This window comes from Xyrauchen texanus, chromosome 1, assembly GCF_025860055.1.
Source record: "Xyrauchen texanus isolate HMW12.3.18 chromosome 1, RBS_HiC_50CHRs, whole genome shotgun sequence".
Taxonomy (NCBI): Eukaryota; Metazoa; Chordata; class Actinopteri; order Cypriniformes; family Catostomidae; genus Xyrauchen; species Xyrauchen texanus.
The window spans coordinates 10,041,315-10,067,543 of NC_068276.1; the positions used below are offsets into that span (position 1 = coordinate 10,041,315).

General features: G+C 42.4%; 1 protein-coding gene across 1 annotated transcript in view; it reads left to right on the forward strand.

Moving 5' to 3' along the window:
* adamts17 (ADAM metallopeptidase with thrombospondin type 1 motif, 17) overlaps positions 1-26,229 on the forward strand; it is a 273,229-nt gene that overhangs the window by 51,461 nt on the left and 195,539 nt on the right. The window contains exons 5-7 of the mRNA XM_052129527.1: positions 140-223; positions 1,693-1,847; positions 24,243-24,286. Of these exons, the coding sequence (XP_051985487.1) occupies positions 140-223; positions 1,693-1,847; positions 24,243-24,286 (283 nt within the window). The remainder of the gene's footprint in view (positions 1-139; positions 224-1,692; positions 1,848-24,242; positions 24,287-26,229) is intronic.

Here is a 26,229-nt window from a genome sequence, read left to right on the forward strand (position 1 = left end):
CAAAACCCTTGATGATTTCTTATAACACCTTAACAATAACATCTTTAAAATATAACAAACAGTGTCTCTGGATTTTTCGAACATGTGACAAATATGCAGAAATGTAATTCCCTTTCTCTTTGTTGCTCTATTTCTGCAGGTGTACAGCATGTTTCAGCACCAGACTTTGGGTGTGAGGCTTAACATCCGGGTCACCAAATTGGTTCTCTTGCACACCCGTCCAGTAAGTGTGACCTCCGTGACCCCTGAGCTTGGCCCCTGTGATCTACAAACATAATTAAGATCCAAATCTCTGTATGACATGACTCACCATGCAACACTTTTCCTTTTCCGTTCCTCCTCTGTATTATTCATAACCTCCAGACCAATGATATTATCTTCACTCTGTGTATATGTGTGTGTGTGTGTGTGCGCGCGTGCGCGCTGGTAACTACTGGTTTTCTTCTACATTTTATTGCTGGATAGTGTTCTCTCCCAAGGTTCTGCAGTGTCTGCCAAAAGTCTGATTTGATTTATGTCAGGACATCGCTGAATAGTGATGAAGAGCTACTTCAGGGCAAAACTTTTAGACACACAGCCTGTGGTGTAAAAAAAAGAAAGAATGAAATAAAAGACGAAGAGAAAGGGTAAGTTTGAAACAAACCTTTTGCAAGTCCAACCAGCCAATTCTAAAAGCCATGCTGATTTAATTGTGTGATCAGTGAATCATCAAAGACATAATCCATTAACATGCCCTGAAGGAGGCAAATGCAAGTTGCATTTACATCATCAGCCAAGTTTGATTTCTTCACAGACATCTGGCAGTTATCAAATCTTTTTTTTGTAACAAAAGTGTATAAACAGCAAAAACACACTTGAGAGCAGATTGGCATCTGGTCAACTTACCCACATCTAAACACTTATATTCTGTTCTCTTATTAATTTAGAATTTTTCATCATTGTTATATGACAAATAACAAAGGCTCCAGTAAAGCTACATGAATGCACGGGAATTCTGTGTGTAAATCACAGTGGGAGTACTGTCATATATTCCCTGTATTTAGCTAGACTTTTATGTTGAAATTCTTGTTTAGTTCCCTGTTCCTGTTTCCTGTGTTAGATTTGTAGTCCTTTGTAGTTTTATTTCTTGATTGATTATCCTTGATTATTTCCCCAGGTGTTCCTCTTTCCCTGATTGTTTCCCCAGGTGTTCCATGTTTTCCTTTGTGTATTTAGCCCTCGTTTCCCTTGGTTAGTTGGTCAGTCTTTGCATGTATTGTATTATGCTAATTTCCCTGTGTTTTGGTTTGCATTTTATTCTGAATTAGTTTGTTTATTCTTTTGTAAATAAAGCTGCATTTTAATCCTCATTCTTCGCCTGCCTCGTCACAAGTACATACTCTCCACTATTGTCAAATGAACTACAAGTTGGAGAGCAAATATGATATGTATTTATTTAAGTTGTTTATTTTAGAATTGTTGATGTACCTTATTACATGGCAATATGCTGGTGTAGTCCAAAAATGTTAAGATATATTGAATATATTGACAGTGGCCAGTTTAAAAGACATCTAATGATTTGTTACTTAAGATGCTGCTTTGAATTAATTAATTTGAATGAAATTCAATGAAATGAATCTAAATTTATGTTTTGCAGCACCATAGTCTGTAAATTATTGTGAAATTTAGAGATATTATCAATGTCTTTCTCAGGAAAAGCTGAAGGTGGGCCACCATGGAGAAAAGGCCTTGGAGAGCTTCTGTCACTGGCAGCATGAGGAATACGGTAGCCAATTCCTGGGCAACAATCACGTTCCTGGTAGCAGAGATGACCCACCTTCTGTGGACGCTGCTGTGCTTGTCACCAGGTATTTCTCAACCACTCTTTGTCTTTCAGTGGCCCCAAAAATTATTTGCACTCTTAAGCCACACTTCAAATTGTTTGGATGTCTTAGTGTTATATAAAAAAAAAATCAAAGCAAGTGACATGTATTTTAATGAAAGATAGCACAAGCACATATTTCAAGAAATTTGTTTGGTTTCTAAATATAAAACAGTAGATGTATTGTTCAAATTAATGTAAAAGTACTTCTTTCTGGCTGTCAAAATTGACTGGAACATGTCCAGAGTTGTGGTTACTCTGATAGGACACCTGCGTCAACTTTAGGGGAATTGAGTTCATACACTAAAATCACCTTGGGGCAGCTTGGTTAAAAGCAATTGCAAAAAGGAGAAAAGCTCTTGCAGCATTTGTTTGCAGCTGCCACTTGGTTTGATATTTTGTTATATTTGCAATGTTACTTAATTGTCCAAAAATGTTTGTTCTGCACAGATTTGATTATGCTTTTCACTTCTCTTTCTTCATCACCGTCCCTCTGTTGTATGTCTTTTACTTTACAATTCGTTCCACACATCCTTTGAAATTCAGTATCTTTCAACTCTTTGTTATTTAAGACAGATTAAACCTGTTTTCCCCTTTTATAGTGATCCAACACAATTTGAACATTTATGTCATTTATCTGGGACAGACCCATAATAATCTACACATTCAGCCTTTTGTCAGCGAGACAAGTTTGCTCTCAGTCTTCCCCTTCTCCCTACAACAGACACCAAAAGGCCGCCAAAAACACTGGATTAGATGTTATTAGCTTGCTGTATTTCCCAAAAAGTGAACATAAAGAAAATTACTTTTTAAAAACGACTTGCTCATGTGAGCCTGTCAGATACTATCGGTCTTCCTTGGCCTAAGGATTTCGCATAGAGGGTGATTGCACACAGAGTGTGCTTTTGTTCCTTCTGTGCTGGGTTAAATATGATCACCGCCAGTGCACAAAAGAAACTCTCTAGAAGGATGTGGCATACAGGAGCAACATATGTCTTAGCTCACTTGCAAAGATGGAGTGTTAATACATCAAAGGCAAATTAAGGCATGACAGGGTGGGCCTTGGTTCTTGACCAAGAGATTAAGGTTTGACAGTTTAGTAGGTCCAGTTAACCCCTGTTGGTAGGTAAAATGTAATGGACTTACATTTTTCCTGTTTGCTGCCTTGAAATCACAGGTCAAGCTAGTTAAGGTCTTGAGACTGTGCATGTTATTGTGGGGTCATCAGCCAATCAGCATTGCCAGCACATCAGGACACAGTTTTCCTATGGCTCTAGAGTGATTAAGACACATTCACATTTACTGCTCGGTTGATTGGTTAAAAAAAAAAGTATGCTCTGAACTGAATGACCATGAGCAAGGGTGGCTACAAGCAGGTAGCATAATTCCTGGGGGGGAATCGTACTTTTGAAATGAAGAGAAATGTTAACGGATAGCTTTCTGCAGGTTTTATAGACCTCCTTAGGTGTAAATTGAATTCAAATTTAAACTCATGAATTGAAAGGGAGAAAATTATTACCCTAAACATTCTGACATACGGTAGACCGAAATATAAAGTCTGTCGGATGTTTTTATTTTTATTTATTTTTAAATTAAGCTGTTTTTTAAACATAGACAAAATTAAAAAAAGAATGCCTTTTTTTTTATGCAATATTTATTTATAAATTTTTTAGGCTTTAAGGTCATTATTCTCCTAAGATGCAGCAATTCATTTTTGTATATTACTATTTTTATTTACTTGTCTCATTTACATGCTATAGTAATACATCTAAAGGTGTCTTTGAGGACTCCCTGGGCTTTCCAGAGATACCAATTTTTTGTGAGTTTGGCCATGACAACTTCCTCTCACTGGTCTATTGGTATGTATAACATTACAATTCAGCAAATCAAATACAAAATGAATAATAATAAAAAAAAGTATTTTTTTCCACTTTTTATGCACTAAAAACTATATTGACTTGAAAAGGTGAAATGTATTCTTTTTTTTACTGGGTCTCTTGCACACTCGTCCAGTTAAGTGTGACCTCTGTGACCCCTGAGCTTGACCCCTGTGATCTACTAACATAATTAAGATCCAAATCTCTGTACAACATGACTCACCCTGCAACACTTTTTCTTTTCCGTTCCTCCTCTGTATTATTCTTGTCCTCAGGACCAATGATATTATCTTCACTCTGTGTGTGTTTCTTTTTCACGCATGTCTACTGGTTGATTTTTCTTTAGAAAAATAAATTAATTTATTAAAACACTAAAAACTTAAACCAAAAATGTATCTAAATTCAAATAAAATTTCAAACAATGTTTTATATAATGACCTCCACAAATCCAAAACTGTTACCCTCTCCAACCTATTTCGCGTTTGCAGTCACTCAAAAATTCACTTAACATACAACAACAGTTGGAAAATTACTAATACAAATAAGATCATAAATACAATTGTAAATATAAACTTTTCAACAATAATGATAATAATAATTGAAAAATAAACCATTACCTCGAGAAAGTTTAAGACCAATGCCATTAACAAAAAAGGAAAAAGAAAATCAAAGACAAAGAAATAAAAATTGTTTCTTAAAACGGATACAGCAGTGATTGTCAGGGACATAATTTGATGTTCCACTATATTTTCAGAGTTTGAACATGAACTTTATTAAGCCCTGATGGTGGAACCTCCAAACTGCAAATGCAGGTATTAACTTTAGAATTTGCGCAAAAAAACAGACATACCTCTGAATATAACTTATTTCTCTGGCAATTCACCCACAATTTGCATGCATACATCCCCAGATGGCATGAATACTCCCAGCCATGCCCACTGATACATTGCACTGGCACAAAATTGTGCATAGAATTAGCACTCTCACAAAAATTGGAAAAGATGTAATGCATGGTAGTTGCGCGTTGTACTGTGCTTAGCATAGCGACGAAATTATAGCCCATAGTATCATAATAGCTTGTAATTAGGGATTGAAATGAACACCCGCCAACTGGCCAAATTTGGGTATTTCATGCACAATGGTGGGTAATTTTGCACATCTATCCTCACTGTGGTGGGTGACCTGTAAGACGTATCAGAGAAACAACTGATGAAAGAAAAGCTGTTGATGCACGTCTGATTTGCTGTGTGTTCAGAGGTTCTGGCACTCATGAGCGCAGCACAAGAACTTCTCACGAAAAGCACATTCCTTGAGTTCTCACTCTTTGTTCTCTGCTTCGGTCGTCTGAAAACAGTTTAAAAGAATAGTGTTGTCTATGAGAATGCTGCAAATGATCTCAGACCATCTCAAGAAGTGCTTTGAGTTTAGTTTACTTTATTTCTATGGAGCTGTTTGCATTTTACATGCATTGTGAATGAAACTGCAGGTTTACCTTATTTAGAAATTGCTTCATTCCAAATATTTGTTGCTGTACATACAACAACATTAGCCTTGTGTGTCATCATATTTCAGTACAGCCTCAGGAATAATGCTTGAACAAGAAGTTTCTTTCCATTTGAATGTTGCAAAATTATCATTACGATAATAAAAATAATGTGGTATTATATGTTACCACTGTGGCTGGTGGGCAAAAAAGTTAATTTCATATCCTGCTTGTTATGCAAAACAATGAAATCTTTATAATGATAGAGCAGGCTGAATATATAAAAACACAATTAAATACCAGTTCCTACTTTATATACATATATTATAGACATAATATTAGATATATCTATGTCAGTAATTTCAAAGATCTTTGATTTTTCATTGTGGTGGTCATGAATGGAATGTAGTGATGATTGAGAGATCAAAAGCCTGTTGTGTCATATTTTATGCACATATTTTGGTGGAATTTTTCTTTTGTCTTGGGTTAGCAAGCAGTCTTTGAATACTTAGAACTTAATATCCATGCCCTAGCAACCATCAAGAGAACCCTAGCAACCAGCACCATTGACTTTCATTTAAAATAGCTCAGAAGGATATCTCTGGATAAGAAAATCATAGAGACAAGGGGGTTGGCTCTTTTGACTCAGGGTAAGCAAGCAGTCTTTTTAGTATCACCCTGGCAACTGCCTAGCAACCATACAGTCAAACCCTTATCTCTGCACCAGAACATTGTAGAACCACGTTGGTGGCTTCCTTTGATTTGGGCTGGAAAGCAGTCTTTAAGTATCACACTGCTAATTGACTAGCCATGCCCTAGCAACCATAAAGTGCACCCTAGCAACCCTAGTAACCATTGGCTGTCAAGCAGTCATAAGTATCATCCTGGTAACTGCCTAGCATCCAGATGGAAAACCCCATGAACTGTGTTGCAATATACTTTACATATCTTGGAATCAGAATATCATTCCTGATGGTGGGCTCGTTTGACTCATCCGGGCCACTGCCTAGCAACCATCTAGAGCACTCTAGCAACCATATAGCAACACCCATATCTCTGCACCAGAACATCGTAGAGATATGGGTTTGGGCTCTTTCAACTGGGAGCATTTTCTTCAGGAAATGTATCTAGTTAGTTTTACTATGTCAAAATCAGCTAAGAGATCACAGCAAAAAGACATGTGCATTACAATATGAAGGCAACCATTTTTTTTAAAGATATTGCAAGGTCCACATGGAAACATTCAACTGGAGGCAGTAGACATCAAGTGCATTGCATACAACAAGTGTTTTCAGCAAAGTATTCATCATGTTGATGATGTAGAGGCTTTAGAAAATGGTGTATCATGATATGCACAGCTTTATAAATTCAAAATTTTTAACAACCCTGCCAAGGGCATTGTTGTAATAATGGCTCATGGCTTACTTCTTTCAGGAATTGAACCAGCAACCTTCCATTTATTGGCCCTGAGTCTCAACCACTATACACACCCACCCCTAATTTATTGCCCCTCATTTGAATCCAAGACTGATGTCCTGTGTGTATTGTTGTATTTTTTTCAGTTTATCTTCTTATTAGGGGTCAAGCAGCAAAGGTGCAGAACCCAATTGAATTGAATATTTCTTCTTATTAAAGGCAAAGCACCGAAGGTAAAAATGTGGCGGTACTTTTTCACTGTGTTTACGGAATGACACAAGGATGAACAATATAAGCCGGCAATTCCATACCAAATCCGACCCTACAGCTCAAAATACAAATACATTTTATAGGCTTACCATAGTGAGTCGAGGTAAGGTAAGGACAATGTTTTGAACACTGATTGTTTATTTACTCAGTAATAGCAATTTATACATTTTTAACCAAAACATTTTCATAGTGCAGTTTTAAGTCCTTTTCACCATAATTGTGTACTTCTGGTCACTCTACAATGCGCTCTACATAAGGGGATCGAGTTCACGCAGCCTCTCATTTGATTGTAAGCACGTTGGCATGTTCACATGAGAACTGACATGATACAACCTGAAGTGCAGCTCCATTTGTTTAAAAGAGTGGTGGCTCAGTGGTTGAGGCTCAGGGTTACTGACCAGAAGGTTGGGGGTTCAAGCCCCAGCACCACCAAGATGCCACTGTTGGGCCCTTGAGCAAGGCACTTAACTCCAGGTTGCTCCGGGGGGATTGTCCCTGTAATAAGTGCACTGTAAGTCGCTTTGGATAAAAGCGTCTGCCAAATGCATAAATGTAATGTAATGTAAATGTAAAGAGAACACTGTTCAAAAACGTAATTGGTTTTGCTTACATTTGAAAATGCCAGCGCACTAACGTCACGTGAGAGTCAGGATGAACTGGATCCCCTCATGCACATACATTGTATAGCGACAATTATAGATAAAAGAACTTAAATATTGATCTGTATATCAAATTAGTTGTGAATCAGCCACACGTGCCGCTCTAATAAGCTAATTAACTCTGGAACCATATAGGCTACAATGAAATTCTGTAGTTTTTCTGAATCCTTCAGTGCCCCCAAATCATATGGTTTTTATTTTTTTAATCTCGTCCTAGGGTGTTCGTCTGATTTGCACAAAATCTGGTATTCATCATCTACATACACTCCTGGCAAAAAATTTATCAAAAGCATTTTGATTCTTTAAGTCGTTTAGAAGAAGCCAATATGGTTTTGGGTGAGGCCTATAAAGACAAATTGGCCTGTATCTTGTGAGTGCAATATTCAAACTCTACAAAACATAAAACACTTGGACACCAGAACATTCTGAGGTCATATGCACATTTTAATAAATTTCTGATTCTAGGGGGTGCTATAACTTATGAAAATCCTATTTGTTCAACTCTGATCAAAGCAGTTGAAATTGGACATTCACAGAATCTATTTGATCATTTTGGTCATTTGGTCCTGGTGTGACAAGTGCTAAATTTCACCAGTTTCTCAAAATGACAAGTGAACAGTGAAGGGCAGATGCAGGATGTAGTACCAATTATGATAAGATAAAGTCTTCAAACTCTAAGAGTTCACTTTATTGTACTGTGTGTAATGTGTTGACGTGCAAAATTAACAACAAAAATAATGAATGTATTTTCATTTTCCATTAATTGTGAATTGTGAAAAATAAAAATAAAATAATGTTCTAGCTGCTAGATATCTCTAAGTTGTTAGAGAAATGGCAGTAACATCTAATCTTCACAAATTGTGCTTTGTGGAATTTGTAAGCTGAGATTTATTTATTATCTTTTTTGCAAATATACTTTTTAAGTTTTGTCTGCGGAAAGATCCAAAACAGTTTAAACAAAAATATAGCCCATTAAAGAGACTGTATGTCTGTCCCTCACAGCCTCTCCATAAAAAAATTAATTATGGCACAACTGAGAATAAAGAGATGATTGCCGCTTGCGGCTATATTTATTATTATTAAAATAATTTTTCTGCTCAAAGTATCTGCCAAGCCAAAACCTAGTGACACCAAATTTCCCTGGTCCCAAATATCCCTCACTACTCGGGCACACAGACAAATCCCCATCTGACCTTAGGTGTTGCTAAAATAAGCACTTTTACTTTTTCGCTCATACATCCACAATGGCTACAGGCTAGAATCAAAATCCTTTTGCCTCAAAATTAAGGGATAGTTCACCCCAAAATTTTAATTCAGTCATTGTTTACTCGTCCCTGTATTCTTATACCCATTTGGCTTTGTTTTCTTAGTGACACAATTTAAGATTTTTTTGCTAGAAATTAACTAAATTTAATTAATGAGCAAGTACACCAACACTCTGTCATACATGTATTTGCCTTACCCCGAGTCACTACAGCAACCTGAAAATAATGATTTATATTTTAGAGCTGTCTGGACGGATTTGGTGGGAAATTGCATACTTCCATCAGTCATCTGTTCGTGTTTGTCACTTCCATGAATAAAGAAAAGAAGGTCTAGCTAGCTACTACAGCACATGTATGTGTGCGGTGATGACTGTGGTGGTAGGTTGAAGTTGACAGCTTGTAGCCACAACACATGAGCATAATTGACCATGGATCATTAAAAAAGGCAACCCTCTGGGGAATCACCCATTTTCAAAATAAAGAAACTGAGAAGAGTATGCAAGCAAAAAGGGAAAGTGATACAACATCAGCTTGACTTTTGCATAGGTGGCAACATCTCAAAGAAAGGATTTAAAACCGACATAGAGATGGAGTTTTTCAAGCTCAACAGGCAAAATATTTAAAATTAAAAGACCGGTCTGGACCGTTTTATTGGATTGCCTGTTAGCGCAGTAGTTTGTTAGATGGTGTTAGCGATCCAAATGGGGCATTTTGTTATGGATTGTGGTACTGCAGTGCTTTCAATTAATTTTTTGAGGAAGGACAATGGGGGGAAAAAAAATGTATGCTGGTAAACAACGCCAAGCTTTAAACCAGTTATTACCTTGGGTCTATTTGCCTGCTAGCCAAGTTATAATTTGCAAAATTTCCATTGTTTGACATCATCTGATATGACTACCAATTGTTATGTCTAATGTCATCTTTTGAAATGCTATTTATTTAAAACAAAAATTATAAAGTCAAAACAACAGAAGATGTGCTACGTACCTGCTATTAAGAAATTTTTCGGATATCCGTCTTTTTCTTCCTTTCATTATTATTTTGAGGGTAGAGGGCGAGTTTTTTTGTTGTAGGGTGACAACTCTGATAAGTTGATTACCTGTAACCATGATTACACTATTGGTATTCAAACCACCATATTCATCCACACAGAAGAGCAGAGCCGAAGCCCGACTGATGTAATTAACAAAACAGTTTACCTCCACAATTAACTTGCAGTTCTATGCTTCAACCACTAGAGGGCCAAAAATTGTATAGTGTAGTTAACTCAAAGGGAGAAATTGTGAAAACATTTGCTCAGTGATACAATGGCAGTTTATGGTGACCACTTCAAGCTTCTAAAGCACACAAAAGAACCCCACTCACTGTGAAATTAAATCCAAAAAGTTTCTCATAACCGCATTTGAAGCCAGCATCTAACTAGCTGGTTAAAATTTTGTTTTCGCCAAGGTATCGCTTTAAGTTGGATGTCAGTCACAAACACTCGGACGGACATTCATGGCTCCATCTCTTGGTTTGATTGAGTACTCCGTTTCAAAAAATAAGGCTAGGCATAGAAATGAATCTATTCTCCGACTACAAACTCAGACATATTTAATAAGTTTGGTTCTCTGGTTTGTGTGCAGCTCTGTTGTGTCTATCTGTAATGATGAGTCAACAGAGTTGAGATCCATATGCAGCTTTTAATAAAAATAAACGTAGTAATACAGCCATCAGGGGTCAACCACCAGCAACAGTAATATTCAAGGTTATCCAGAGAGGTAGACAATAAACATGCAAGAGGTCAGGGCAGGTGGAAGACAATCACAGGTTATATCCAGGTAAACAAGGCTGTTATAGTAGGCAGGCAGCGATGGGTCAAAACAGGGTGAAACGTCCAGGACCCCTTGAGCATGCAATGACCGAGCCATTGCATGCTCAAGGGGTGGAGCCATTGAAGGCGGGGCCGTGGGAAGTTCGAGGAGTGGTGCCATGGAAGGTGGAGCCATTGCAGGCTCAATTGGCAAAGTTGTTGAAGGCAGAGCCGTGGCAGGCTCGAGGCTAAGAGTCCAGGATGACTGGGAAATTACCTCAGTGGTCGTGGGCATCGACAGAGTCTCGGGAGCGACCTCTGTGGTCGTGGGCATGGACAGAGTCTCGGGAGCGACCTCTGTGGTCGTGGACATGGACAGAGTCTCGGGAGCGACCTCTGTGGTCATGAACACTGGCAGAGACTTTGAAACGTAAGCCTTTCCTCTCCTCCTCTTCCGGATGGCCAAAGTAGGCAACGCAGGCTCAGGGACGGACAATGCTTCCAGCTTGTTGAATGATGGGAGGCGTGGGTGCTGGCTCGTTGGCCGTGGCAGGCATGGGCGTCAGCTCATTGGCTGTGGCAGGTGTGGGCACTGACAATTTGTGGGAAAGACTCTTTGTGGCCCTATGCACCGATATCAGTGGCGGATAATTCAACTTTGAGACAAGGGCCATGAAGGCCTTCGAGCAGTAAGTCGCGGAAGGCTAGACTGAGGCATGGCGTGGAGCAGACTCTGATGTGGCTGTGACATGGCATGGAGCAGGCTGAGGCTTGTCTGTGACATGGCATGGAGTAGGCAGAGGCGTGTCTGTGAGGTATAGTGTGGGTTGTAGTTTAACAAACAGAGAACATCGGTAGGCTAGGCGTGGGTCAGCGGTGAAGGTGCTAGGTGAGGCCAGGTGAGCCACTGGATTAGATGAAGAGGCTGGGTTTGGTGTTGGTAAATGGATGCTTTGTTAAATCTTAACAAGCATCTCTTTTAACAATGTCAGCAGATCAAGCTGTTGGTGGTGTACTGCCAATACGTTCGCTTGTGCTGAGACCTCGGTGGTGATTTGTAGAAAAGCCGCTGGATCGGTCTTCTGTAATGATGAGTCAGCGGAATTGAGATCCATATGCACCTTTTAATAAGGGTAAACGTAGTAATACAGACAGGCAGGGATCAATCACCAGCAACAGTAATATCCAAGGTAATCCAGAGAGGTAGACTATAAACATGCTAGAGGTCAGGGCAGGCAGCAGACAATCACAGTTTATGTCCAGTTAAAAAAGACAGTAATAGTAGGCAGGCAGCAAAACAGCCTTATATAGCTGAGTGGATTGGAAACAGGTGAACAGGTAATCATTGACAGGTACGGGGATTATGAGAAATGGAGTCCAGAGAGTTAAAGTCAATCCCCAGTTGATGGAGCCATCTGGTGGTGAGAGGGAGGAACAACAAAGGCGGGATTCATGACACTATCGCTGTGGTGGACCTTTTTTTTTTTAAACAAAACGAGTTGATGCTTTAACACTTGATTTCAGTTTGTATACAGAAGGCATTAGGACACAGGAGTAGCCGTTTGCATGACCCCTTCAGCCGCTCAGAATCAGATGTCAAGACACGCTCCATGAAGATTACCTCCGCACCTACACATCATATCACAGTGCACTGGGGCTTGATTTAATTGGGAGAATTTGCTTTAAGTAATGGTTTATTGCACTTTTTCATATTCTGTTCATGTTTAACGAAGAAGAAAAAAATGCTACATCTGGTTATATGTAATTCTGTGGTTATTATTTCTGATATTTGCAACCCGCTTTGCTATGCATTAATTATCCGTTTCACTGACTGAATGTTTTTACTATGATATAACGCCATTTTGAGGGCATATGAGACATGTTTTGAGATATGATGTTGTCCAGTACTCAAATGTTGAGAACGACTCGGTTACTAACGTAACCTCGGTTCCCTGAGAAAAACTCTGTTTCTCGAGAAATATTGAAGTCTTTATGTAAAACGCATTGCAGCTGCACAGCAGACAGCAATGAGCGAGGCAGCTCAGTCATTGGCTGTGCTGCAGCAACTTGCTCGAACCAATGACGGGGCGACTCTGAACGCGCGACCAATGGGCGCGCGATTCGCGCTCGCGCGCTCAGAGCCCGCCAAGATGGCCGTGGCTTAGGGCTATATATTAGGCGCCCCATCATGAGAGTTCTTTAGGTTCAATCGACTGAAGCGAAACTGACCAAGCACTAGCACGGCAGCTTACGCAATACTCGTTCCCTACTCTCAGGGAACCGAGGTTACGTTAGTAACCGAGTCGTTCCCTATCGAGAGGTCTCTCCTATTGCGTAAGTAGCTTACGCTATGGGAACACCATGTAAAATGCCGTGCATGCTGACTTCGCTCTATAAAGCCAGAGGCAGATGCCTGAGCCTTAAAGCAAAGTGATTATTCCACGAGCCGGCCAACGGCGAGCTACATAATGGGATAGTATAGAGCGCCCTTCCAAGGTGGTCCATGGTGGGGCGCTCATAGTACAAACACAAGCACATATCTTATGTACTGAGTTTTCTATGTACTGATATGCATAAAAAAATCCTCTAAGTCGGTCAGAGATGGACCTTATAAGGGAGGAGATAATGCTCAGCATATACATACTCCAGACCATTCTACAGTCAGGCTGATAGAATGTTGGAATGCAATGTGGGGACCTGTAGGTTATAAAACCTGATAAATGTCGAAGGCGAGGCCCAGCCCGCCGCCGCACAAATATCTTCAATGGGTATCCCACTCGACCACGCCCACGAGGAGGCCATGCTCCTCGTAGAGTGAGCTCTGATGCCTAAGGGGCATTGAAGGCCCTTGGCTTCATAAGCTAGCGCTATAGCATCCACTATCCAGCGTGATATTCTTTGCTTTGAGACTGCGAGACCTTTAGTGCGGCTGCCAAAGCATACGAATAATTGTTCCGTCTGTCTGAAAAGGCGCCCTGACCGGCGCTATCGGAATGTGAAAGTAAGCGTCTTTCAAATCCACTGATAGAAACCAATCCCCGGGGCGAACTTGCGCGAGGATATGTTTGGTTGTTAACATTCTGAACGAGCGAATCATTAAAGCTTTGTTCAGATGTCTGAGATCTAGGATGGGGCGGAGGTCACCGTCCTTTTTTGGGATGAGAAAATAGCGGCTGTAAAAACCTGCCTTGCTCATAGAGGGAGGAACAGTTTCTATAGCACCCTTCTCTATCAGTTTGAGCACCTCGGTGCGTAGAACATGTGACACATCTTACCTCACTTTCGTCTCGACCACCGCTGAAAAGCGGGGTGGTCTGCGAGCGAATTGAAGTGAGTAACCGTGTTTTATTATGGTCAAAACCCATTTCGGCATGTCGGGGATTTTTTCCCAGGCTTTTGCTCGCACAGATATGGGCTGAATGCTGGCTGGGGGCATGTCGCAGTGACGTATGGGCCCCACCGGCAAATTGCCTTGTGCTAACACTGAGTTTACAGCTCTCAGAGGCGCAGGTGCGCGCTGAGCAGCCGTGTTGAGTGCCGAGTGCAGGGGTGCGTGTGAGAGTACAGGCACGTGCGCTATCTCCGAAATGCTTGCAGCATGAGTCGGAGAAATGCTTGAAACTGTATGGACAGAGTTTTCGGGTGGGGGTGCATACATCATAATAGGCACGCGCGCCACATTCACATTCCCGCTTTTATCGGGGAGTCTCTTGGCTCGCGCATCGCGTCTGTGATGTTTGCGGCATGAGACAGAGAACTGTTTGAAACTGTATGGGCAGCACTTATGGGTGGGGGTGCATATACTGTAGTAGGCACGCGCACCACTTTCATAAAGTCTTCCACTCGCGTCAGTGTTTGTGTGTAGGGGTGCATGCAGGACAGCAGGCATGCGCGCTACATTTATAGTATTTCCCGCTTTTACTGGGGAAGTGTTTATAACTGTGGGAACAGTGCTTGTGTGTAGTGGTGCATACATGACAATAGGCACACGATCTACATTTATTGGACGTCCAGCCTGAGCTGTATTGGTATGTGGGAATGCGCACTTTAGTGTGGACATGTGAACTCTTTTAGTGATTTCTGTGTGTCGCCATTAAAACGGCGTTTGATTGCAGGTGAGCAAGTTCTGTGACTGGCCCATTGACTGCTGTACAGACATTTCCAACTGCCTGTAAGGGGACTGGGTAATGTTTTACATGTTTTAGAGAGAGTGGTCCGGCCTTTGCGAGACACGTACTCTCTCTTTTTCTTCCTATTGCTAGGAAGACTTACGAGGCTCCGGGTTCAGCACGATCTTGGGCCGAGGACCTCGTTGCTCAGGCGGCTTACTTCGGCCAGCGGAACGCGAGCGGCGTCGAGCGTCCGTTTCAGGTCTGCTCTTTGGCTTTTGGGAGACGGGAGGGGCCGCCCTGGCTCGCTGCTGCTGCTGAGGCGGTCTCTGGTGAGACGAGCTGGAGCGCTTGGGCAGGAAGTGACGCATAGCTTGCGAATCCTTCCGGGCCTTAGTGAATCGTTCAGCGAATTCTTTTACCGCTGATCCGAACAGGCTGCTTGGAGCGATAGGCGCGTCAAGGAATGGTGCCTTATCCGCGTCCTTCATCTGCGTTAGCGTCAGCCACAGATGGCCCTCAAGGACAGTCAAGTTAGCCATGGCTCGGCCGATGGATTGGGCGGTGGCCTTCGTGGCTCGCAGGGCTACGTCAGTGGCGCTGCGCAGGTCCTTCAAAGCCTCAGGTTCAGGTCCAGACTCGTCCATGGTGCGGAGAAGTTTGGCCTGGTAAACTTGTAAAACCGCCATTGAATGAAGCGTTGACGCAGCTTGACCGGCGGCGACGTATGCGCGACCGGCGAGAGCTGAGGTGGATCTGCAGGGCTTCGAGGGATGAGAAGCTTTGGCTTTCCATCCGGCGGTGGAGGGTGGGCACAGATGGTTGGCCACAGCCTCCTCGAGGGGTGGAGTTCCATCGTAGCCTCTTTCTCTTGCGCCATCCACTGAGGAGAGCGAGGAAGAAAAAGAAGGCTTCAGGCGAGCAGAGTGCGGGGCTTTCCACGACTTCGTGAGTTCGTCGTGCACTTTGGGGAAGAAAGGAGAGGGTCTCTATCGAGGGGCCTGCCGGCGCCCCTGCAGGAACCACTCGTCCAGCCGGCTGCGGGCGGGTTCTTCCGGAGAAGACCAGTCGAGCCCGAGGTCTTCCACGGCTTTGGACAGGATGTGGACGATCTCAGAGTCCATGCTGGTGCCCGTGCTCGTGTCCGCTGATGTCGATGGTGCGGGGTCGAAACTCGAGCCCGGCCAGTCGTCGGATGCAGCGTCAATAGAGAGGCTGTCATCCTTTTCATCGTCGTCCCCTGACGTGCCACATGAGATGAGACCCACCGCTCTGCTGGAGGGGTGCTGGTCCGCCTTCATAAAATGGACTGGCGGCGGGGAGATCTCAGGTAGCGGTGAAGCACGCGGGGACTGGGCCGGCGTGACGTCACCGAAGTCTACGTGCTCTGGCAGCCTCTGTGAGCGGCGCTTTTTCTTGCGCGGCTCGAACGGAGGGGGCAGCAGCACGGTGGAAGCAGGCTCGTTTGCGGCGAAAGCGGCAAAGCGAGCGCGCAGCTCGGCGAGGCCCAGGGAGTCACATTCGGGGCATCCGCCCTGAATGAGAGCAGCTTCTGCCTGGTCCAGTCCCAGGCAGCGAGTGCAAATGATGTGACGATCCCCATCAGGAAGAGGGCCTCTGCACGAGGCGCAGGCTGAAGGCATTTGCAACAACGCCTTGGAAAATGACTCTTTTACTAAAAAAAAAAAAAAAAAAAAGCATCGCAGAGGCAAGCGCTTGCAGTAAAAGGATATAGCGTTGCGCGCCGGATGGCGTAGCAGAAGGCTTCGAAGGCGGCTGAAGGCGCCGGCGTCCTCTTTAGCGGTCCTGCTTTAGGCTTTTCGACGGCGGGCGAAAGACTCCAACAATCCGGAGGATCCAGCGAAGAACAGGTCTTTGCTTTAGGAGATTAAATCTAAAGAACTCTCATGACGGGGCACCTAATATATAGCCCTAAGCCACGCCCATCTTGGCGGGCTCTGAGCGCGCCCATTGGTCGCGCGTTCAGAATCACCCCGTCATTGGTTCGAGCAAGTTGCTGCAGCAGAGCCAATGACCGAGCTGCCTCGCTCATTGCTGTCTGCTGTGCAGCTGCAATGCGTTTTACATAAAGACTTCAATATTTCTCGAGAAACAGAGTTTTCCCATAGCGTAAACTACTTACGCAATAGGAGAGACCTCTCGATAGGGAACCACTGCTCTAGATGATACACGCAACATTTTGTGTGAATCAGTCAACGGTCTATGAAGAGATCGAAAAAGAATGTTTTTCAGAAAACTAAAAATACTCAAAACACAGAAGATTCACCTAACGTTAGTGTGTGGTTTCCATTCGGTTCTGTCACGATCCTGCCCATTCTGCCCTCTCTGTGTTGCTTTGGTCTTTTTCTTTGTTGTGTGTCTGAGCACATGGCTTGGTTTGTTTGTCAGCCATGTGAGACCTGACACCGCCAACACATTTCCCACACCCCATCATCTAGTCCTTGTTTAGTCCTCATTATGTTAATTGGATTCACCTGTGCCTCGTGTGTTTTCCTTTCTTTATATTGTGCTATCTACCATCATTGTCGGAAGCATCCGAAGACATTGTGAGCTGACTGGATGATACTTTCCTTGAAGGTCTGCCAGTCGTTCACCTTGTCGGTAGCCAGGTTATCAAAGGTGTGGCGGATTGCGCAGCTGAAATCTGTGGCGATGTTTGGATCACTGAGTAGGGAGGAGTCAAGGCGAGGCTGAGTCTTGGTGTGCTGGTTGACTCGCAGCTTTAGCTTAAGCTGGGCCACCAGCAAGCGATGGTCGGTGTTGCCAAGCTCTGCTCCTCGGTACACACGGCAGTTGGTGACAAACGGCTTCCAGCGTCGAGAGATGAGGATATGGTCCAGCGCTTTCCTAGTTCTGCCATCTGGGCTGTGCCATGTCCAGTGATGGATAAGCTTCGGGAAACCAGGTATCAGCAACACAGAGATTGTTGTGATGGCAGAGAAGGAGAAGGCGGTTACCATTGTCGTTTGTGAACCTGTCAGCAAAGGTTGTGCCGACAGGTGAGCCTGTGAGCCGATCACTGCTAGACAGAGTGGCGTTGGCATCGGTGAGGATGATGGTGATGTCGTGTGGTGAGGCTTGGCCAACAGCCTGGTGAAGTTGGTCAAAGAAGGCATCCTTTGCTTCCTCGTCAGCAACATCGGTAGGGGCATAAGCAACGATTACTGTCATCTTGCCGTGTTGATGGAGAAAGCGGGCCGACAGTAATCTGTCGCTCAGGGGTGTCCAGTTGATGAGGGACTTGCGGAGGGTTTTTGGGATGGCAAGTGCCACGCCATAAAGGCCTGTCTGTCTCTCAGGGCCACTCCAGAAATAGCAATGGTCGCCTGCTGTTGTTTCGCCATTACCGTGCCATCGAACTTCACAGAGCCCTGCCAAGGAGATGTTATAGCGGCAGAGCTCTCGGGACAGCAGGGTGGCAGCTCCGGAGCCGAAGGAGTGTCTGGACATTCCATGTGGCGACCGGGTCTTGTGACGAAGGTTGATCCGTACTCGTTGGTCGAGGTCAGGCTGGGGTCCGTTGTCGTGTTGGGCTGTCCGGCTACTTTCTCTGATCGGTTTCGTAACAAAAAAGTTTTTTTTTCCTGGGTGGGTTGTTAGCCCTCCGCAGGATAGTCGGTTGGTGGGGCTGCCACCTTACAGCATACCGACATGCTGGGGTCTTTGTTTGTCTGGTACCTATCCTGGAGACCGGCCCGTCTAGGGAGACCCTACCAGGAGCAAGCTCCCGACGGTATCGCTCTCCGGGGTCACTGGAACACGCAAGCCCTCTCGCCACATCAAGGCCAGACCCGAGAGAGAGATGCTCACAATGTCTTCGGATGCTTCCGACCCTCCCCGAAAAAGCCCTGGATATCAGAGAGAACATTCAACATCATCGACCGGAGACGTGAGGCCCGCCTCCGAGGTGACGTGACGGAATATCGGCGACTGAACCGTCAGCGCAATGTGGCTATAGCTGAGGATAGGGAGAAGTTCTGGCAGGCAGAAGCTAAACACCTAGAGTCCGTGGCCAATAACAATAATATGAGCCGTGTCTTCAGTCTGCTGCGCCAAGCCCGTAATGGTCCACGCATCAAGACAGCCCTGGTGAAAGATTCTGATGGCAATCTTATAGCAACTGAAGCAGACTGCCTTGAACGCTGGAAAGAGCACTTCAGCCTCCTTCTGCAGCACGGTACCTCCCCTGCTGATACCGCCACCTTATCGACCGTTAATGCTACAGCCCTTAGTGCTGTCTGCAATACAGACCCTGTTACACCTGAGGAAGTCAGAGCCGCTCTGGAAAAACTAAACAACAGGAAAGCCCCCGGCATCTGTGCAATAACCGCTGAGATGCTAAATTCTGGGGGTGAAACCATTGTCGAGTGGCTTACCCACATATTCAATGAGGTGTGGGAGACAGAAAGGCTTCCCAGCGACTGGACCAGAGGAGTCATCCTGCCCTTCTGGAAACATAAAGGTGACAGGCTAGTCTGCGGCAACCACAGAGGCATTACCCTGCTCTCCATCCCAGGCAAACTCTTTACCAAGATTTTGCTCACTCGTGCTCTCCCAGCCATCAGAAGTAGCCGCCGCCCCCAGCAGGCTGGCTTCATGCCTAACTGCTCCACGGTAGACCAAATCTCTGCCGTTCGCTTGATGATAGAGAAGACCTATGAATTCCGTAAAGATCGCCATCTTTATATTGGGTTCATAGATCTGAAGGCTGCCTTTGACACCGTTTGCCATACTTCACTTTGGAGTATCCTACACGCCCTTGGAGCACCACCCAAGATCGTTGCACTATTCAAGCTGTTTTATAGCAACGCTCAGAGCTGTGTCCGTATTAACGGCAGAGACTCAGACTGGTTTCCCATCTCCAGTGGGGTTCGCCAGGGCTGTGTGGCTGCTCCTGACCTCTTCAACTGCATCATTGACCATCTGATGTCTAGGGTTTGTGAGCGGGTCCCCGGAGTGTCCTTCGGCAGTTACCACCTGACTGACCTGGAGTACGCTGATGACACCATCCTGCTCAGCACGTCCTACAGCCAGTTGAGAGACGCTCTGGGCATATACAGTGAAGAGGCTGAGAAGCTTGGCCTTCAGGTGAGCTGGACAAAAACCAAGTTTATGTATGTCGGTGATGGACCGCATCCAACCTCCCTGCAGTTTAGCAATGATATTGTAGAGCCTGTCAACAACTTTGTGTATCTGGGATCCTTAGTGACAGACAACGGGGACCTAAAACCATAGATTACCCGCAGAAGAGCCCTGGCTGCGTCAGCTCTGCAGTCTCTCTGGAAACCACTTTGGAGGCACCAGTCCATCTCACGCAAGACGAAGCTCCGGATTTACAACTCAGCAGTACTCTCCATCCTGCTTTATGGCTCGGAGACTTGGCCCTTAAATAAGACACTGATTACAAGATTAGATGGCTTTGATAGCAGGGCCCTCAGGACCATTGAGAAGATCAGGTGTCCCCAGCGGATTTCCAATCAAGTGCTTAGAGCCCGCACGTGCCAGCCCAGAGCATCTTGCCTGGCTGCGCAACGTCGCACCCGCTGGCTTGGCCATGTCCTCCGTTTGCCTCCTGACCACCCGACAAGAGCCATTCTCCAGTTTGATCCGAGAGTCGCAGGCTGGAGACGACCACGAGGTAGACCCCGCACCCGATGGCTTGACGTCCTTGCGGGCGACCTCCAACAACATGGAGTTGCTGTGGAGGATGCAGAGCAGATGGCATAAGACCGTCAGCAATGGAAACAACTGGTTCATCTGGTCGGCTCAACGCACAGGGATGGGACGCCCCCATACCCATCGCAGGATCCAAAATAATAATAATACCATCATTGTCTCTTCCATTTTGTTTTGTGTGTTCAGTTCACTCTGCCTTGCTATTTGTCCTATAACTCCTCCTAAACTGTTTATCTGATTTGCCCAAAATTTTGCCTGTATCATCAAGGGACTCTCAAGAGAAAAAGTTATCAAAATCGTTTTGACTCGTCAAATTGTTCAGAAGATAAAGGTTGATAAGTGAATTGGGCCATGCCACAAACTTAATTGGCTAATATCTTCTAAAAGATTTGACAAAATAAAATTATTTTGATAACTTATCTTCATGAGTTTCTCTGATAAGTGCACATGTCTTTGTGTCGACGAAGGGATACTTGAGCCTTATTGATGGTGCTGTGGGGGTACTTATGGAAAAAAAAATTGGAAACACTGTAAATATTACAGTATGTACTGATGAATTTACTACCCTGACTGATCTGTTTTTCTTTTCACATTTGACAATTTTGGTTGTTCCTGCACTTCTTTCCCTTTTTGTTTTTTGCCCTAAACTTCCTGGACCCTGATAATCGCTGCTTGAGGCTATATTATATTGATATTTACTATGTGGGAAAAAAAAAAAAAGTTTCAGACCAAAAAAGTATTACATATTGAGCCTTTATTCTGAAATATCTTGCATCCAGTATCTTTATAAAAAGGACGACAAGAATCCCTTTCTCAAATGTATGTTTCTAAAAACAGTACAAATCCTCAATTCGAATTGAAGTTGTTCACTTTTCTAAATGGAAAGTTGAATTTTCTGAGTTGAACAGAGCAATAATTTCAGAAATGCTTCTGAACAGACTGGTTGGAGAGTTTTGAAGCATCTGGATGCGTTTCCTCATCATTATCCTCAATTGCTCAGCTTTGTGACATTTGGGCGGGAGATATCGGGTGCCATGTCATATCCTCTATGGACTTCAACTCTAATGGAAATCAGCATTCTTAAAAATCTCCCTCCCCATCCATTACTGAACATGATCTGTCTTCAGCACCCAGCTGTGTGTCAAATTCACTTAAGCTGTGAAAGGAAACCGGAAGCCTACATCAAAAACCATTTGGAATAGGACATGGCGCAGAGGATATATAGTGGAAATGCACAGCATTTGGTGACAAACTCTTTTGTTGACTCAACACAACAGACATCAATCTTTGTGCTATCTGACATCTAATAAACAATAATATTAGTAATAATAATCTTTGTTAATAAATAAAAATAAAAAAGCCTATTTGGTTTGTATTTATTCCAACCTTTTTAAAAGCCCTTGTTCTTTTTAGTTTGTCATTTTTTGCCCACTTGTTGCCCACATTCCTGCTTGTGATTTGTTAACACTTTAATGTTTAAACTGTTCTACCACAATAGACATAACTGGTTTGTTCGCTCTCCTCACCTGTTAGTCACTGTTTAATCTGAAAATAAGGTTATGGAAAAAGTCAAATTACAGGGTTGGAGTTTACTGCCACTGCGTCCCCAGAGTTTTGCCCTGCCAAAGACAATTATACAAGATTAAGCACTGCAGACAACTTTGACCGTTTGCTGTTTGAACATTTGGAAATGTTTGTGTAAAGCTTAGGAATGCTTTTTAATTCTTTCCACCCCTTAAAATTGACTGCTAATTGAGGGATTCAAAGGTATCTTCTGCTTGAACATATGTTGAACTTTTGGGGTGGAGCGTTTAATTGTGTTTTAGCTATCAGGAGGAGCCAAACCTTGTTTGCATGATAGTCTTGTATGTACTTCACTCTCAATGTGCTGAGAAAGCACAAAATAAAGCCTTTTAAGATCTTTTTGGATATCAGATGTGTTTCCTTTTGTGGAGAGGAGGAGGAGGAGATGTGGCGTCTTGTTATGTGGGAACGAATCTGTTTCAATTCAGGCCAGTATAAGTGGGGGGCCATTGCTGGTTTTCGCAAGCGAAGCTGGATGATATCCAGACATCAAGTGTTATTTGGCTTTTGTCTCTTATTATTTCTCCACATCTCTCCCTCATCCTTCTGTCTGTCTGTACCTCTCCACAGACACCCTAAGCCCTGATATACGTATGCATAGAGTGCTTCACGTTGATTCATGCGCATATGCTGATGTGATGCTATCAGCACCTTGCTCAGTCGTCAGAAGGGTGCGTGGGAAAACGGCCCCTTCTAAAGCATCTGTTTGCCATTTCACACCCAACCCAGCCCTTAGACATTCTGTGTTTGTTCCATATGACCTCGGAGCTCTGACTTACTCTGACTACAACATGGTGACATTAACTCTGGAAAGTGGGAAAACAATATCGGCACTTTTCTGCGCAAAGTAATCCAGCAAAATCATTGAATTCATAAAGTATTTTGTTAGGTACTCTTGAAAGGCTTTTGATGATAGATAAAGCTAACAAAATGATACATTTCAAGCTTATTTTAGGCTTTAGGCACAATGATTAACATCAGTATTAAGTATAAATTTTGAAAAAATACCTCCATGATGTATAAATACTTTACAATAAATAAATGTAGGCCTATTTTGTATATATTTGTATTAAATATATCTGTAATACTCACAGCAGGCAGCACCTTTGTGCATCATAAACATATCGATGTGTTAGTTAACACATGAAGTCCACTAACAATTGATTTCAGAGTTTTGCATTAGCATTGTGCTAAGCTAACAACAAGATATTATAATAAGAATAAAAATACATAGCACACACACATATTGGCTAAAATAGTCACTTTTAATTTGATTGGTTTAAATGAATTGTATAAATATATTTTAATATTGAATGAATTATAATCAATGCTTCTCCTCTTTCTGAAAGATACAAAATTAGGCATCTTTTGGAATGTTTTGGAAGAGCTTTTGCATTGCGAGCATATCTGTGATTCCTTTAAATGCTGCTTACTTGGGCTGCTCAATATGTTTTGGCCCAGGCATGTTCTTGACATGCATTGTGTGTCCGTCTTGAATGCTGGTTAACGGATTTTCATATCAGAAGTCTGAGAAACGCCTTTTCTACTGCCACCAGTCTAGAGTTTGGGTTTGTGTTTGGTTCATGACACTTTTTTCTGGTTCTTGTGCATTATCTGAACATTTGTGGCTAGTTCAATCCTGATGTTAAAAAAAAAATATTCTAGACTTAAACAGGAAATGAGCTGGTTTTGATTAATTTGCTTTTGTTTTGACGTGTTACTTTCAAGACCGACAGAGGAAGGCCACTTCAAGTTACAAGTAGCTCACAGTTACAACAGCACTGCATTTTCCCACACTGCACTATTTTACCATCAAAGATCAGGTTCATGTGAAAGGCATCCAAACAAATACAACAGCAAAACAAAACATTTTTAGAGAGACACATTTCCCATGTTTTGTTCTCAGTAAGTCTATCCTCTCAGGATATTATATATCAGCCCCTCATTCCTTATTCAATTAAGCATCTTTTCTTGAAAAAGTCTTGAAACGTTTAGTTTATTTCTCAGTTTCACTTATCAGTAAATCCACCAATGAATATATACTGACATCTCTCTCTGTCTCTGTCTGTCTTTTTCTTGTTGTGTAGAAGGTAATGTTCTGTGAGAAATTGATGATGTAAATAAGAGAAATATAAAATAAAGTTTTGTTAAAACAAATCTCTCTCTCTCTCTCTCTCCTTCTCTTTCTCTTTCTCTCTTTGTTTCTATCTTTTCTTATTGTATCTCTAGAACAGATTTTTGCGTCCACAAAGACGAGCCTTGTGACACAGTCGGTGAGTAAAAGGATTAATACTTTTCATGGGAATATGTAACCACACACACGAAAAACATGATTTATGAATGATCTTTTGCATTCTATAAAAAGCCACATAACATTGTCTTACAAAGCCTTGAAATAGCTAAAATTCTTTATGGAAAATTCTGCACCACTTGCAAACACTTAAAGATTTTTGAGTTATTTTATGAGCTGCAAATCCACATTGACTTAAATCCAGGGAGCGTATTGTAAATACATACTGTCTGAATCCTACTAGCATCTTACCTAGTGATTAATCATTGTGTTTTTCATTGACCAATTCTTAAACTTTTACATTTTGCACACCACACCAAATGTTAATATTTTAAATCCTTGATTAAAGAATTGTATCATTTTGTACAAATTTGAAACGCTTCTCTCTAGAAATACATATAAACAATTCCAAGACATGGCATCTGATATGTACATTGTTTTATAACCTTATAAAATTGTCATCCTTTTATGTCAAATACTTTAATAAATTATTTCAATTTGAGTAATGTTTCAGTAATTACATATTGCCTGATCTCTACACGCGCCTTGTATCTGAAATGTATTCCGGGATCACTTTTTTGTTTTGTAATTTTTGCTATTAAGTTAACATACAGTACTAATGTAGTGGCACAGAAGAGTTCTTTCCAGGTTTGGAAAGAACTCTTGCCAATTCCATCAAATTAAATTCAGTAATTTTTAACAATTAAATAAATAAAACTAGAAGTTTAATTAATTTGGTTGAAGATTACTTAATCAAAATTGATGGAATTTTGTTTATTCCAAATGTAAATGTTATTAATAGTCAATTATTATTCAAGTTTTAATTAACTTTAGGGTTTTTCAGCATATCCAGATATTATGGTTATTATTATTATTAAGTAAATTGTATTAATGTGTCAATTGTTGCATTTTACATGAGGGATTTCTCATTCCTGATTATCTTACTAATAATTAATAAATGACCTCCCTCCCGTACTTTTTGTCTCTAGCAGGTGAGGAAGCTGTTCAGATAGCAGCATAAGTGAGATGGGCTAATGGGGAGGGAAGTATAGCACAGGCAGTAATAGTGTTACTCACTAGGGCTCATTAGTTAATTTTGATTGAGTGAAGCAAACGGTCATGGAATTTAGTGTGAAAACCAAACACCAAAGTGATCCGGAGCGAGAGAAGCAGAGTGCCCGTCTGTGCGGGTCGATCGTGCGAGGATCCACCCTTGACTCTGCAACATCTGTATGACGGAGGGTGTGAAACAAATAATTTTCAGCAAAATATCAAATGATGATTGCGATTGTATTTATTTTTAACTACGTCTATTTCAGATGTTATTTATAAAAAACAGGAACTGATTGCAGGGGCTTTTTTGCCCCTATATTTTTAATTTGGGGATATTTTTGCCCCATTCATTTCCAACTGTAATCTGCCAAATTTTAATTATTGGTAACTGCAGACAAGCATATTTTAGACTTAAGATTAGGGATCTCAACAAACCCTTAACCTCAATTATTAAACTATGTAACCCACACATTTTTGGCTTTAGCAATGAATGATACTTAAAATCATGTGATATGTTGTGGAGAGCTGTGCTATTACTTTTTAAAGAGACCTAGGTGTATAATAGGTGTAAAATCCTACAGACTTGCATTGAAGCATGGACCTGAGCCATATATGAAGACCAAAATATCATAGAGACTGGCCTCTTTTGATTTCGGCATGTAAGCAACCACCCAGAACACCCTAGACTTGTGACAGTGAGCTTTGCAAGGGCAAGCACAAATCTGTAAGTCTATTTTAGTGTTATAGCTGCTCTCACCTAACCAGATGTGGGGAACCTGCAGTTTTTCCAGCATAAGCCTATTGAATGTTTTGAAATGGACCAGTACAAATTCTTAGCTTATCCTGTCAGGATTCAGTTATTGATAGAGAAAT